General features: G+C 31.5%; 1 protein-coding gene across 1 annotated transcript; it reads left to right on the forward strand.

Annotated features, from left to right (window-relative positions):
• The first annotated feature begins 13,146 nt into the window (after window positions 1-13,146).
• LOC104708099 (uncharacterized) lies at window positions 13,147-14,871 on the forward strand. The gene has a single exon (XM_010424597.2). The coding sequence runs from the start codon at window positions 13,159-13,161 to the stop codon at window positions 14,869-14,871; it is 1,713 nt and encodes a 570-aa protein (XP_010422899.2). The 5' UTR covers window positions 13,147-13,158.
• Window positions 14,872-15,493: the final 622 nt, after the last annotated feature.

Here is a 15,493-nt window from a genome sequence, read left to right on the forward strand (position 1 = left end):
GCTTAATATGCATATGTGTGAGCTTAGAAAAAGAAGTTCAATTAATGGAAATAATCATTCCGGTGCGGATTATATATATTCTTGAGAGCATGGCTAAACAAATTGGATCTGAATTGAAATTTATGACAAAAAAAAATGAATGGAAAAGAGGCAAAACTTCTCACAAATACCTTTTTGTGTTAAGAAGTATGGTTGAGGTTTTATTTACTTTAGTCTTGTTTACTCCCTGTCTCTAATAAATTTTGTTTACTCCCTCTCTCTCCTAAATTGATGTTTAAATATTATCACACATATTAAAAAAAACTTTGATTTTTATTTGTAAATTAATTTTTAATAATTTTTGGGTAGAAAGAGAAAGAGTAATAGGGGTGAACCTCTTCATTCACCCTCTTATAAAATAAGGAAATAAATTCTGTATACATTTATTATAAAATTAGAAACTTAAACCGCTCTTTTATAAACCCAAACCGATATATAATTTCGTTTTAATTGTAAAATCTAAACCCTAACCATCTCATTTGTAAACTCAAACCGACATATACTTTCGTTCTAATTGTGAAATCTAAAGCCTAACCATCTCATTTGTAAACCCAAACCGACATATACTTTTGTTCTAATTGTTAAATCTAAATCCTAACCATCTCATTTGTAAACCAAAACCGACATATAATTTTGTTCTAATTGTAAAATCTAAACTCTAATCATCTCATTTGTAAACTCAAACCGACATATAATTTTGTTCTAATTGTAAAATCTAAACCCTAACCACCTCATTTGTAAACCCAAACTGCCATATAATTTCGTTTTAATTATAAAATCTAAACCCTAATTCTCATTTATAAACTCAAACCGATATATAACCTCGTTTCATTGTAAAATCTAAACCAAGCCAATATTTAACTTTCTTTAAATAAAAGTATACAAAATTTATTTCCTTAATTAATTTTGCTTTTTAATTTAATTTTGATTTATTTTAAAATAAAATATTAGATAGAACATTCTGATTGATTGAGAGGGAAGAGGGTGAATATAAAGGTTCATCTCAGGAGTGAATCTAACTATTTTTCAAAGAGAAAATATAAACCATTAAATAGATGACATGTCTAACATAAAGTAGAAAAATTAGTTTAATATTTTAATATACAAATTCAATCTATTAGGCAAAAAAATAAATCTTAGAACACTATCAGGGAGAAAATGAGTATTCTTTTTGTCTGTGTTTCTATATTTTTTTTACCAAAAACTAAGATGATATATCTATTTAGACAACTGATTGCAACGTGCTTCTAAAACTTATTCGAACCAAAACAAAAACTAGTAAAAAAAAAATTAATCTTTTATACTTTTCAGCACCAAAAAAGTTAGTCATCTACCGTAATATAAACATAAGCATAAAAGTAGGAATAATAGTCAATGTTTACGAAAATCTAGACATAACGGGTAATGCTAGGGAATGAAACCGTGAACATGGGGAGCCTCCTTATCATTTAGGATTTTTGATAAAGTTATCATATATAAAGTAAGGTTTTACTCTTTTTTTATTGGTCCATTTGACAATAGAATTTTAATAAATTTAAAAATAGTTAATTTTCATTTTTAACTCACATAATATAAAATTGAAATCATATAAATTCCCCCTATAAAGTAATCATTATATTAGCTAATGCAGTTCTAGTGTTAAAAAAAAAATTATGCATTAACTTTCTTTCTCTACTAAGTTGTATTAATCAATTGAATTAAAACAAAACAATAAATTAGAATTGTAACTCTCATTTTTTTAAATGTAATTTTTCATCATTTCTCTTCCTATAAATACAATTAATTTTCACATTTAACTCACATAATATAAAACTGAAATCATATGAATTTCTCCTAGAAATTATGCATTAACTTTATTTTTCCACTAAGTTGTATTAATCAATTGTATTAAAACAAAACAATAAATTAGAATTGTAACTCTCATTTTTCTAAATGTAATTTTTCATCATTCATCTTCCTAAAAATACAATTAGTTTTCACATTTAACTCACATAATATAAAACTGAAATCATATTAATCCCCCCTATAAATTATGCATTAACTTTATTTCTCCACTAAGTTGTATTAATCAATCTATATATAATAACAATCCGAATAAATGCGACCAACAGTTGTGTTTTTTCAATCGTACATGTTGGATATTTTCCGAAAAGTCGTGATAGTACATTAAAACGGTTACTTATGAAAAGTTACAACGGTTCACTGTAGAGTTGTGTTTATTGAAACATTCATATCTTTTGAAATCTATATAGATTTGTCTGTTTGAACTCTTTTCATTTTTTTGTTATGGCACAAAATAATATAAATTTTCATTCTCAACAGTTTTTACAGCTTTCTAAATTATTATTCTCTAGCATTCATTCTTTTAAAAGTAAAGAAATTCCTCCAATTCTTGATTTAACAAAAGATTTTTGGAATGATGAATCTAATTTACAACTTTTAGTTAATTTTAAATATAAAAATTTAATAAAAATACCTATGGTTTTTTCCAACAGTTAGATGAATTATAGAGTGAGTTTTTGAATTTAACCTTTTCAATATGGTAATAAAGATGCCTTCTATTTTAAGCAGTTTATATGGATTATTAGGTATAATGAATTGCTAACAGTTGCGATTTTTCGTAGTAATTTTTCGTAAATTTTTTGATTTTATTTGTTTTTTTTTTTTTAAATCAATCGGTTGTATTTGTTCATTATAGAGTTGTGTCTTTCGCTATTATTTATATTTTTTCATCACAACTTTCGTTCTAATAGGTGTATGACGTCATTGACGTGTTTCTATTTAAATAGTCATGTCTTCTAAACTTTCTTTATATTTGTCTCTTCATCAGTAACCAACAAGTTCGTTGAAACAAATTTTTCACTTTATGTTGAATCTAAATAATTGAATATTAATATCTAATATTCAACGTTATTCTATAATCTAACTAAAATTTTAAAAATAAATATAGCAAAAGAGAAAGTTAATACAACTTAATATAGAATTTACAATTGGGTATATTTATCGTAACTTTCGTTAAAAACTTTTTTAATATTTAAAATTTATTTTATCATGTTTTTGAAAGTTGTGTATTTTAATTTCAATTTTTCTTTGATATAGTTTCACTCATTATTAAATACATTTTTCATTATAATTATTTATTAAAATTAAATTTACTCATTACAACCATTAATTCAATATTTTGAGTTAAGATCCCTTTGTTAGTATAATTTTTTTAATTGTACCTCTTTACCATAATTCTTCATAAAATATCTTATATATTTATAATAATTTAAACAATATTTTTGCACAGTTACGTCTATTCTATTTTTGTTTATAAGTTTTCATTTTGATGGTTGTGTTTTGTAACAACCCGTCCGTGGACCCCATTAGCCCACCGCTAGTTGCCTCTATAGACTGGCCCTGCAGGGCATCGATCCTAACCCATCACTGTGGATATCCAAATCCACCAGTAGGTTATTGGTGCATCAGGCGTTCCTCGAACCCTGGTCCCTCACCCTTTAACAACCTTCCCACAGACAAGTTGTTAGCCATTGTGTGGCCTTCATGGCGGGCTGTTTAGCCATTGTGTGGCCTTCGTGGCGAGATGTTTAGCCATTGTGTGGCCTTCGTGGTGAGCTGTTTAGCCATTGTGTGGCCTTCGTGGCGGGCTGTTTAGCCAGAGTGCCTGTTGAGGCGGTCCTTCGGGACATATGGTCTTCGTGACAGTCCTTCGGGACGAGTGGCCTTGGTGGTGGTCCTGTTGAGGACATTTGTTTGGCCTTTGTGGCGGTCCTGTTTAGGACATTTCTTTGGCCTTTGTGGCGGTCTTGTTTAGGACATTTGGTTGGCCTTTGAGGCGGTCCTGTTTAGGAAATTTGTTTGGCCTTCTTGGCGGCCCGTGGGGCAGTGAGATGATCCTTGTGTGGTCATGGGGTATTCCAGTGAGGGGATATGTGGTTGGTAGGACATTGTGTTGTCTTACGCGATCCACGGGAAGGGAACCTGGATAGGGATAGGACTCAGATGTGTTCAGAATTGTTTGCTCGCGACTCTTGGGGAACTTAGGTTCTCCTAGTACCGTCATATTCTAAGACTTTGTGGCTTGGGAGTATGGCTGGTATATCGACTTTGGATGAAGATCCGGAGGCGCGCTGTAGGGTGGCAACCCGAGAGACGAGTATTGGACTCCCATATATACATTATGGCATGCGGGTTTAGGCCCGATGAGGAGCCAATATTATGGCATGCAGACTTCGGTCTGATGAGGAGCCAATAAAAACTCAAGGTTTGGGCCTGTGAGTAAAAAAAAAAGGTGAGTCCAAAAGTCGAGAGCAAATAACGCCTGGAGCGTGAGTCTATCACCTAGAGGTGACCTTTCGTATATCAGTCGGAGGAGTGTGGGCCGTGGATTCGGTAGCACATGAGTCTTTGGATAAGTGTTGTTCGAGATTCGAGGACGAATCTATTTTGGTGGGGGAGAATTGTAACGCCCGCGAACCAAAACTCTGCGTTTTAGGGGTGGGTGTCGATCGACACCCATGTTAGTGTCGGTCGATACTACTTATTTTTGGTTCGACCAGATTGTTTTAATTATTGATTTAGACCAGTTTGGTTTAAGGAAACCATTGGACCAAGGTTTAAAAAGGAGAAAACGACCTAGGGTCGTGTTTTTCTTGTCTTACGCTGCTTTGAGAGAAAAGAAAAGAGAGAAAACTGTTCTTGAGGTTCTAGAGGGAGATTGTGAGATTTAAAGGCTTTGTGGGTGAGATCTTGCTGTGGGAGTGAGGATTCAAGGCTAGGAACGTGTGGGAAGCTTGCTGAGAGTGTGGATTCGTTCATTGTTGGTCAGAAACTTCCTGCAAAGAGGTGAGTGCATGACCATGGCTAATCTAAGCCCTTGATTTCCTTGTTCTTGCTTGTTCGTTGTTGTTTTGTGTGTTTTCTTGCTGGGGATTGGATTATACAGGTTCCTAATGATGTTTCCGGCATGGGTTTTGAGTATTGGATGATTTGGAGGAGATTGGAAAGCCAGATTCGACTCTCAGCTTCGTGCGGATCGCAGTTGCAGGTGGAGTGTCGATCGATACCAGCAGAAATGGGCATCGATCGACACTGTGGGGTAGTGTCTGTCGACACCAATGCCAGTGTTGGTCGACACTAGGCTGGTGTCGGTCGACACCTCCGTTCCAGTGTGACGATGTTCGTTTTTTCCTGGTTTGTGTGTTTTGTTTGTTGATCGTTTGGAACATTGGAGTCATTGTTGCTTGTGTGTATAGCCCAGTAGATGGGAGGATTGCCTCACTGAGTATTTATCAAATACTCATGCATCTCAATTTGTGTTTGTGGTTCAGGTAAAGGCAAGGTGTGATCGTGGAATCAAGGCAATGAAGAGGAAGATGTTCTAGGGACTCGATTGGATGTTGTCTGGCATTGCTAGGGTGATAGAGTTGGGTCATTAGAAACATTGTTATGATTGCCGGTTTGGTGTTTCTTGTTGTTTGACATTGAAATGGTTAGGATTGGTTATTGGTTATTTGATTATGGATTATTATTGGTTATTTAATTGGTATTGGTATTCCGCTGTTATTTGTGATTGTGGTTAGGTGGCTAGTGGGTATGGAACCACTAGTCGTAGTTAATTATTATTATTATTCTTATTATTATTATTATTATTAGTATTGTTATTATTATTATTATTATTGTTATTATTATTATTTATTATTAAAAAAAAAAACATGTCAGGTCGTTTCAGTTTGGTATCAGATCAATTGGTGGCAACTTGTCCTGTGGGAAGGTTGATAAAGGGTGAGGACCAGGGTTCAAGGAATGTCTGGCGCATCAATAACCTACTGTGGATTTGGATGAGTAGTTCTATTTGCCACGGTGAGGGGTTAGGATCGATGCCCTGCAGGGCCAGCTTTAGGCCTATGGGGGCAAGCTAACAGTGAGGCTAGTGGGGTCCAGAGGACGGGTTGTCGTATAAAAATCAATTTTTATGTGACAATCCGTCTATGGACCCCACTAGCCCACCGCTAGTTGTCCCTATAGGCTGGCCCTGCAGGGCATCGATCCTACCCCATCACTGTAGATATCCAAATCCACCAGTAGGTTATTGGTGCATCAGGCGTTCCTCGAACCTTGGTCCATCACCCTTTAACAACCTTCCCACAGACAAGTTGTCACCAATAACCTACTGGTGGATTTGGATATCCACAGTGATGAGTTAGGATCGATGCCCTGCAGGGCCAGCCTATGGGAGCAACTAGCGGTGGGCTAATGGGGTCCACGGACGGGTTGTCAGATGTTTTAAGTAACAGTTTATGTTTAACTATATTGGTTAAATATACTATATTATATAATTGTTAATTTTATGGTTTAAAGTTTAAACTATATAATACTGCAAGATAATTTATTTTTTACATAATATTTATTTAATCACTTTAATTATATATATATCTATTCTCTAATACTGATAGTTTGAATGCCTGATAAATTAAGTTTTCTACTCATTTGTATTATGAATCATTTTGTCTATTTTATAGTATGACTCTGAACTATGGTCCATTTTTTTAGGCGATGTGGGATATTGTACCCATATTTTTTCATCTATTGAGTAATATATGTCCGTTTTAAAAAGTTTATATGCAAGAAAAAATCACAATTCTAAAATAATTCAAATATAAATTGAAACAAAAATGAAAAGAATTATAAATTTATGTTTGAATGAGGTAGATAATATATTTTCTTATTTTTTTAATCTTACCTACAATTAATTTTCAAAATTTTGGTAACTAATACTAAATTCAATGCATTGAATGCTAATTATTTCCAAAATGAATTTTTTTTGTCAAAAGTTGCTGCAAAAATACTATTATAGATGTTTATGTATTCAAACTATTCTATTACATTCAAATGATTTCATAATGTATAGTTTTAAGTTTTAAATTTATTTACTTTTTTCTAAAATACTTCTCCCGCGATGTCGCGGGGGTCTGAGTCCTAGTTGTATTAAAACAAACGATAAATTAGAATTGTAACTCTAATTTTTCTAAATATAAATTTTCATCATTTCTCTTCTTATAAATACTCATTATCTTATTCTCTTAGTCTATCAGTCTTTCATTCTCTTATCTTCTTCCACTACTCTCAAATCTCTTTTTTTTTGTTTTGTTTTGTTTTGTATTTTTTTTGTTATTGTTGTTGTATGGGTTATAAAAAATCAAATCAAATATCATTGTAAAAACTTAGTTTTTGAGTTTGTATGACATGTATATCTTATATATATATTTTTAATCTTTTAAAAGGTTTATCTCCATTTTCTATTAACATCTTATAAGTCATTATTTTCATACTTTTTTACAATATTCACCACACAATAAGATCATGAAGTTGAAATGATCCATAATTAAACAATTGGTTTTGTGTGTTTAATCAAAATAAAAACTGATCCAAAAAATAAATCATATTCAACTGGAACTCAAATATAAAAATAAAATATATTTAAACAAAGATGTACACTTGGTATTCCTTTTATTTTAGGTTATAAAAAATTAAAAATATTTATTTAGAATTAAAGGCATGTTACTCCATTTAAATCAAATGTAACTCCTATCCAATAATTGTACATTAATTCATTCCTCCTACTAACTCATTTATCTTTCAAGAGAAAATATTTTTGGTTAAATTTTAATATTTTTAAATTGTTTTGCTTGGCTAAATTTATATTCATATTTTGGTTGGCTAAATTAATATATTTCTCATGTAAAATTATTGTTAATAATATATTTCTCATTTGAAAGTTTAAAGCAATCATATATATATAAGTAATGTTTCACTCTCTCCTTATTGGTCCACTTGACAATGCAATTTTAACAAAAAAAATATTTCTATGAAAACACAAATTAAAAACAATTAATTTTCACATTTAACTCATATAATATAAAGAGAAATTCCTTTAAATACCACTAATTTTTTTTTCCAAAAATACCACATTTTAGTTTTTTTTTCCAAAATTACCACAAATACAAAAATTTGATTTTTAAGGATTATAATTTTTTTTTTAGGTTTGGGTTGACACATTTAGTTTTAGAGTATAGTTTTTAGGGGTAGGGTTTAGTGTTTACAATTTAAGAATTAGTTTTTAGTATTAGAACTTTAATTCAATTATGTGGTATTTTTGGAAAAAATTACATTTTAGTGGTATTTTTGGAAAAAAAACTAAATTATGGTATTTTTGGAATAAAAACCTTTATGACAATTGCCCTAATATAAAACTGAAATCATATGAATTCCCCTTTTAAATTATGCATTAATTTTATTTCTCCACTAAGTTGTATTAATCAATTGTATTAAAACAAAATAATAAATTAGAATTGTAACTAGAGAAGAGAGGGCGTTATGACTAGTGTTGAGTAATAGGGTTTTTGTTTTTATTTATGATAATAATAATATTACTATATTTTTAATTTTTTAATGTAAAAAGAGATTGAAAATTTTGCACAGTGGCGGGATTTTTTTCGTGGAAGAGCGGAAATAATTTGACACGTAAGGAAGAGCAACGGACGGGAATAATGGATTGGTGCTCTCTTCGAATCTTGACCGTTCATATGACACGTGTACATTGAGTTTTGCAGATCTCATCCTTTTAAGTACACTAAATGAGTATTCGCGCACGGGTTATTTTTGGCGATATGAACAATTACATTTTTACTGTCAATATTATATTGTGCATTGAGTAGTAAAAAATGAAAGCACAAATCATGGTGATCAATATCATATCATATAACTGAAAATTTAGAGTAGGCACCACACATGATTGAATTTTCTTATTCTCTGGCACAATAGCAGTAAGAAAAAAAACTATAGTAAATTTGGCCAATTTTCAAGTCTCATAATCTATTCTACCTCTTAAAAATCAAACACAAAATGACCAGTTTCTTCTTATTCTATAGTAAGATTACATTTAACAACACACATACCGGCCCTAGATGCATAAAACAAAAATTTAGAAACAACGCCACTCAAAGACAAAATCCTTAAGGTTCGCCATAGTGAGAATGAACTTGCAATCTTGAGTACAGTTGAGCAGATAGAGTCATAGAAAAAAAGTTTGCAGAGAAGGAACAACACAACAATGTAAAGGAGATATTATAAAGGAGCAGATACTAAAGCAAAGGAAGTCGAAAAAGGTCAAAGTGTGAGTTACTATGAAAATCAAGCAAAAAAACAGATGAGGATCAGTCAAGCAACATAAAGAAGGATGGACATGTGACACTCTCTACATTGCTGATGTGGCAGAAGGATGGAGAGAGTTGGCCAACTTTCATAATCATATATATATAAAAGTAAGGTTTCACTCTCTCATTATTGGTCCATTTGGATTTTAACAACAAAAATATTTATATTAAAACACAAATTTAAAAACAATTAATTTTCACATTTAACTCACATAATATAAAACTCAAATCATATAAATTCCCCCTATAAATTATGCATTAACTTTATTTCTCCACTAAGTAGTATTAATCAATTGTATTAAAACAAAACAATAAATTAGAATTGTAACTCTCATTTTTCTAAATGTAGTTTTTCATCATTTCTCTTCCTATAAATACTCATTATCTTATTCTCTTAGTCACTCTTTCAAATCTCTTTTTTTTTGTTTTGTTTTGTTTTGTAAGGTTTTGGTCTCTCCTTATTGGTTGATTTTCATTTAATGTTTTCTATTTTTTTTTTTTTTTTTTTTTGCTTTTTAATTGCTTTAAACAATATTTAAGACCCAATAAACACAATACATTTAATTCACACATTAAAATAAAATTATAACTGAAAATAAAATAAATTATGCATTAATCATATTCTACCACTCAATTTGATTCAAACACAATAAATTACTATTGTAACTCCGTAATTCTAAATGTAACTTCCATAATTTCTTATCATATAAATAAGCATTCTCTCAATCTCTCATTCTATTATATTGACATTCTTTTACTATCTCATTTTCACATTCTCTCATTCTCTTCTACAATACCTCAAATCATTTTTACTTTTTTATTTGTAAGTTTTTAATGCTAAATTTTAATTTTAGAGACTACATGATATATATTTTACATTGTTCTTATTTTAAAAGATTCATCTCCATTATCTAATTTAGATTATTATCTTATAAGTAATCATTCTCTCCTCTTCCCCCACCAATATCAAATGTGGTTATATCTCATATGTGTTGTAAGAGTTTGATTCTATATTTTAATTTAGAAAGTATTATATATATATATATATATATTTTACATTGTTCTATTTTTTAAAGATTCATCTCCATTATCTAATTTGGATTACCATCTTATAGTAATCATTTTCTCCTCCCCTCCCACCAATATCAAATGTTGTTATATCTCATATGTGTTGTAACTTGTAAGAGTTTGATTCTATATTTTAATTTAGAAAGTATTATTTATATTTAACATTGTTTTCAATTTTTATTTTATTTATATAAAAACAAAATATTTCTTTTATATTTCTTGCCTTTTTAATATATTCATATTTATTTTTTAAATTTGCATAGTTAAATTTAAATTCACATATGTTGGTTTTAACAAAAAAAAATCAACTTTATATGAGAATTAGATGTTCATATTCATTTTTAAACGATCAATGTGTAACATAATATATATAAGCATTTTGTCTTGCGATCTCAAGTTCCATTTTCATTGCTTAACTTCATGGTTAAACTATAATATATGTTGTCCTATTTGTAGGAACAACAACATACTTATTTGATATTTTAAAAGAGCAGATGATTAATCGAAATAAAAATTTCTCCAAATTTTATAATTTCATCAGTGTGAGTGTACTTATTACTTTGAAAAACCTTTATATTGAAGTTCATAAAATCATATAAGAAAACTAAAATACTATGTCACTTCAAATTTGGAGGGAAACACTTGGTATTCCTTTTTAAAAAGGTGAAGACACATATGAAAATTTATTAATATTTAACTCACTTTAAAAACATAAAAGGTCATTTAACTCAAAAATAACTTATATCCAATAACTCCATACATTCCTCCCACAAATAATATATAAATATATATATATATGTTCAAGATTATATTTAAATATTACATAATTTTTTAGTTAGCTAAACTTATAGTCACATATATACAATATATATACAATATATATACATAAGAATTTATATTATTTATTAACACCATAATTCGACCCATTATTTGCTTAACTCAAAATTGGTTTCAAAGTCAACTAAAGAAAATCAGAAACGATCTTATTGATATTAGACCAAAACATGGGCATACAAACATAATCACTTACACAAAAGATAATTATTTTAAAAAAAAAACTTATTATTGCAACATCAACATATGAAGGGTTTACATAAGCAGTTAATTAGAAAATATAAAATACAATAATGTATTGGGAACAATATCAGTCAATGATAAGATTAGATCCTCAAAAGCAAGAAACAACATCCTCATAATTCATAAAAAATAAACGCCACAATTGTACATATCTAAATGAAATGGTATAAACATATAGTGTATAAATAGAAGTGACTACGAAATCCGTATATGTCTAATTAAAACGAAATAATACAAAAAAAGAAAACGAAAAAAACAAAAAAAAACAAGAAAGTGCCAACTACGCAACAACCCACAGTTGCTTGGGGGAAGCACCTAGTTATAAGTAGAAAAGGAAATATTTTTCTAACCAAACGCATATATGTTAAGACTTAAGAAAAAGAGGGGACCATGTTTTGTCATTGTTGTTCGTGCGTAAAATAAATATCATTGCACAAAATAATTGGACCAAACTAGCTGATTTAGTCGTTCGATAATATCAGTCTGCGGATTTTATTTTTCTAATGATATGTCTTTTTGATATTATTGTTCAAATTAGTGTTACGATGTAGGCTTTTGATTAGCACTAACGAAATATTATCCAGTCTGGAGTCTGGATAACCTGAACCAACCGATCCAAACCGTCCACCCAAAAACCGGATTCAGCTTTAATTCTACTAAAGTACTAATATATATTGCTTGTCCGGAAAGCCAAAACCAAACCGAAAATAATATAAACTGATGATCGAACACTACTAAATTATGATGTTCAGGCAGAATGACTAACAAGAAACGTAAAGCTTGTTGTTTAATGACCATGTTTGTTTCATTATTGCTGAAGTTCAAGTTAATAACGACGAGAAACAACATATTGATTGTTTGTATCATTGTTACTATATTTATTTGTTTAGTAGTTATTGGTTCTGTGGCATATTTCAGCGACGACTTGTCCCCAAATCAGTTATGGGGAAACAAGTAATTATACATTGTAGAACAAAAATATCAACGAGTCAGTGATTACACAAAGGAACATAATGTTTTTAGTCCATTGATTAGTGTTATCAGACCCTGTCACCCTGACCCTAGTGATGATTTGGTAAGTAAACGAATAACAAAATAGATGGACCTATCAATCTTGTAAGGTCAGGCAAAATTCATATTAGTTTGTGTCACAGTTAGATCTTAAATACATAATAAGCTTAATTATTGAAACCATACTGAAGCCCAACCCACTCTATTTAAAGTCAATGGTCGCGGGGTGAACGGGACCGACCACCCTCGCGTTGGTATCCGTGACAAGTTGTCGACTGCTCACAAATCCATACTTTCAAATAAACAAAGACTTTTCATTTTCTTTCTATATATATTAATGTCTGAAGTAAGATCGAAACACCCTGTAACACTTACGTATTCTTTTAATTTAGTTAATAAACACTTGTAGTAATAAATTCTTTGGCCAAAACAAATTATTGTTAATCGTTGTCACATATTATATCGCTATTGTATGAGATATGGACAGTTTGGAGAGACACAGATCATGGAGGAAACTTTAATGAAGTTGTCTATAAAATTAATTTCGTGTCATTTGTTTGGTACAATTTGTACTTTATATAATTTGTATATTGAGTCTACATTATTTATTTGCTAACCATGTTAACTTGTGTCCACCATTTAGTCAAGTCATCTCCACACGATGGGAGAGGTGTGAGTATATCTGTTTCATACAAATATATTAATTGGATCATAACCAAAACTGTAAGAAAAAAAGAAAAAGAAAATGGCTGCTAATGAGGAAGAGCCAATATGCCGTTTATCTCATCCAACTCACCCTCACACCCTTTCCCGTAGAGCTGGAAGAATCCCTCCATCGGGTTGCTTCGCGTGCGACAAAGAAGAACCCTCACCGTTGGCTACCTTCTATTACTCTTGTACTACTTGTGATGTGGAGTTCCACGATACTTGTCATTTGTATCCGAGGAAGATGACACACCCTTATCACCTTCAACATCCTCTCACCCTCACCACTCAAATAGAGATCATATCTAACAAAACCGAATATGGTTACATATTCAAGAAATGTAATTGGTGTGGAGATGATTTGGGAGATGGATCACAATTCTATTGTTGTTCTATCTGTAACTTTTGTTTGGATCTTTCTTGCTCCCACGGTTTTCCAACTCTTACTATCGCAAACCCAAAAAGCCATTATCATTCACTCTCTTTATTCCCTTGGCCCCTCTTAATTCCATGTGTAGCTTGTGGGCTGGTTAGTTTGCTGGAACCAAGTTATGCTTGTTTTCAATGCAACTATGTGGTTCATGAGAGTTGTATAGACTTACCGCGTGTAATAAAAATCACGCGTCACCCACATCGTCTCTCTCACAGTCCTTTCCTTCCACCCACAACTCCATCTTGTCGAGTTTGCTACAAGATGGTCGACATCAAATATGGCCAGTATTCTTGCGATCATGAAGGTTGTTCTTATGTTGCCCATTCCAAATGTGCAACACATAGGAACGTTTGGGACGGGAGAGAACTCGAATGGGAACCAGAAGAACCCGATGAAAGTGAAGATATTGCGCCATTCAAGAAAGTGGGTGATAATATGATAAAGTACTTTTGTCATGAACATCATCTAAAGCTTGAGAAGTATGACAGTGTTCGAGACGCAAAAAAACAATGTCAAGCGTGCATCCTTCGTATCGACTCTAATGATTTTTACAATTGTATACAGTGTGAGTTCTTTCTTCATGAGGTATGTGCTGGTCTTCCTCGAAAATTGGCTCATGCATTGCATAAGCATCCTCTGGTTCTAGACCCTTCTCCGGTATTTGATTACAATTCCGCAAGTTGTTCGACTTGTGCCCGTGAGTCCACTGGTTTCAGGTACAAATGCTCATCAAAAACTGATTGCGACGATGACTTTCAGTTAGATGTTCGTTGCGTTTTAGTTCCTGAGTTATTCACCCACAAAAATCATGAGCATCCTATATTCATCTCAACATCATATTCAAGAAAAGGTATCATTTATTGCCCTGGCTGCAAAGATAGTGTTCGTAGTGAGTATTATCTACAATGCACTACATGTTCATTTGCTATGTGTTATCGATGCGCTACAATTCCGTACGAGTTATATTACAAATATGATGCACATCCTCTCTCACTATGCTACGGAGAAGATGCAGAGAAAGCATATTGGTGTGAAGTATGCGAGAAAGAAGTAAATCCAAGAGAATGGTTCTACTCATGCAACAAATGTTGCATCACTGTCCACCTCGAGTGTATATTTGGATCTTCCGTTTACATCAAGTCAGGTTACACGTTCTATTTCGGCTCTGAATCGATGAAAATTCTTGGCAACAATAGTCATACTCGACCGATTTGTTATAAGTGTGACCATCGTTGTCCGGACTCCATATACTACAAATTGTTCGAGAAGGATTTTTGTTCTTGGTTTTGTATTTGGACATCCGGCATGGACAGTTTTTGAGACGGAATAAACCTTAGATGGTTTTCTGAACCGCGAAGGATATTTCTTTTGTAATAACATCAATTTTATTAAAATCTAAGTGTTTGAATTTATGTAAGATATACAATAATGTAAGCGAAGTTTATCAATAAAGTTGGAATTTTGGTTTATCAACAACTTTGGAATTTTGGTTTTAAGACACAATATGTTGGATGCGAACCATTATGGGGAGTGTCATCTTCTTTTAGTTAGCTGAGAAGTAGAAGTTATTTCTATTTTGGTTTATCGTTAACTACTTCCTCGGGAAGTGTCTATAATACTATGTGTAGGGCTGGGCATTTGGGTAATCCATTTGGGTAACCCGTTTGGGTTCGGGTATTACCCATTCGGGTTCGGGTAAACGGGTTTAGAAAAATAGAATCCATTGGACATTTTTAGATATATGGGTTCGGTTCGGTTTGGGTACTATCGGGTTCGGGTCGGTTTGGGTTACAAATTTTAGAACCCGATTAGTACCCGAACTACCGGGTACCCGAAAAAGTATAATTAAATTTAAATAAATTTAGTTAAATTTTGACTTACATAACAAAATATTTTAAATATTTTGATTATTTTTGATATTTAGGTATAAAACTAAATGAAA

This window comes from Camelina sativa, chromosome 1 (assembly GCF_030686135.1).
Source record: "Camelina sativa cultivar CO46 ecotype springtype chromosome 1, ASM3068613v1".
Lineage (NCBI taxonomy): Eukaryota > Viridiplantae > Streptophyta > Magnoliopsida > Brassicales > Brassicaceae > Camelina > Camelina sativa.

Coding starts and splice junctions, on each gene's coding strand:
- LOC104708099 (XM_010424597.2), top strand. CDS start 13,159: ATGGCTGCTAATGAGGAAGAGCCAATATGCCGTTTATCTCATCCAACT.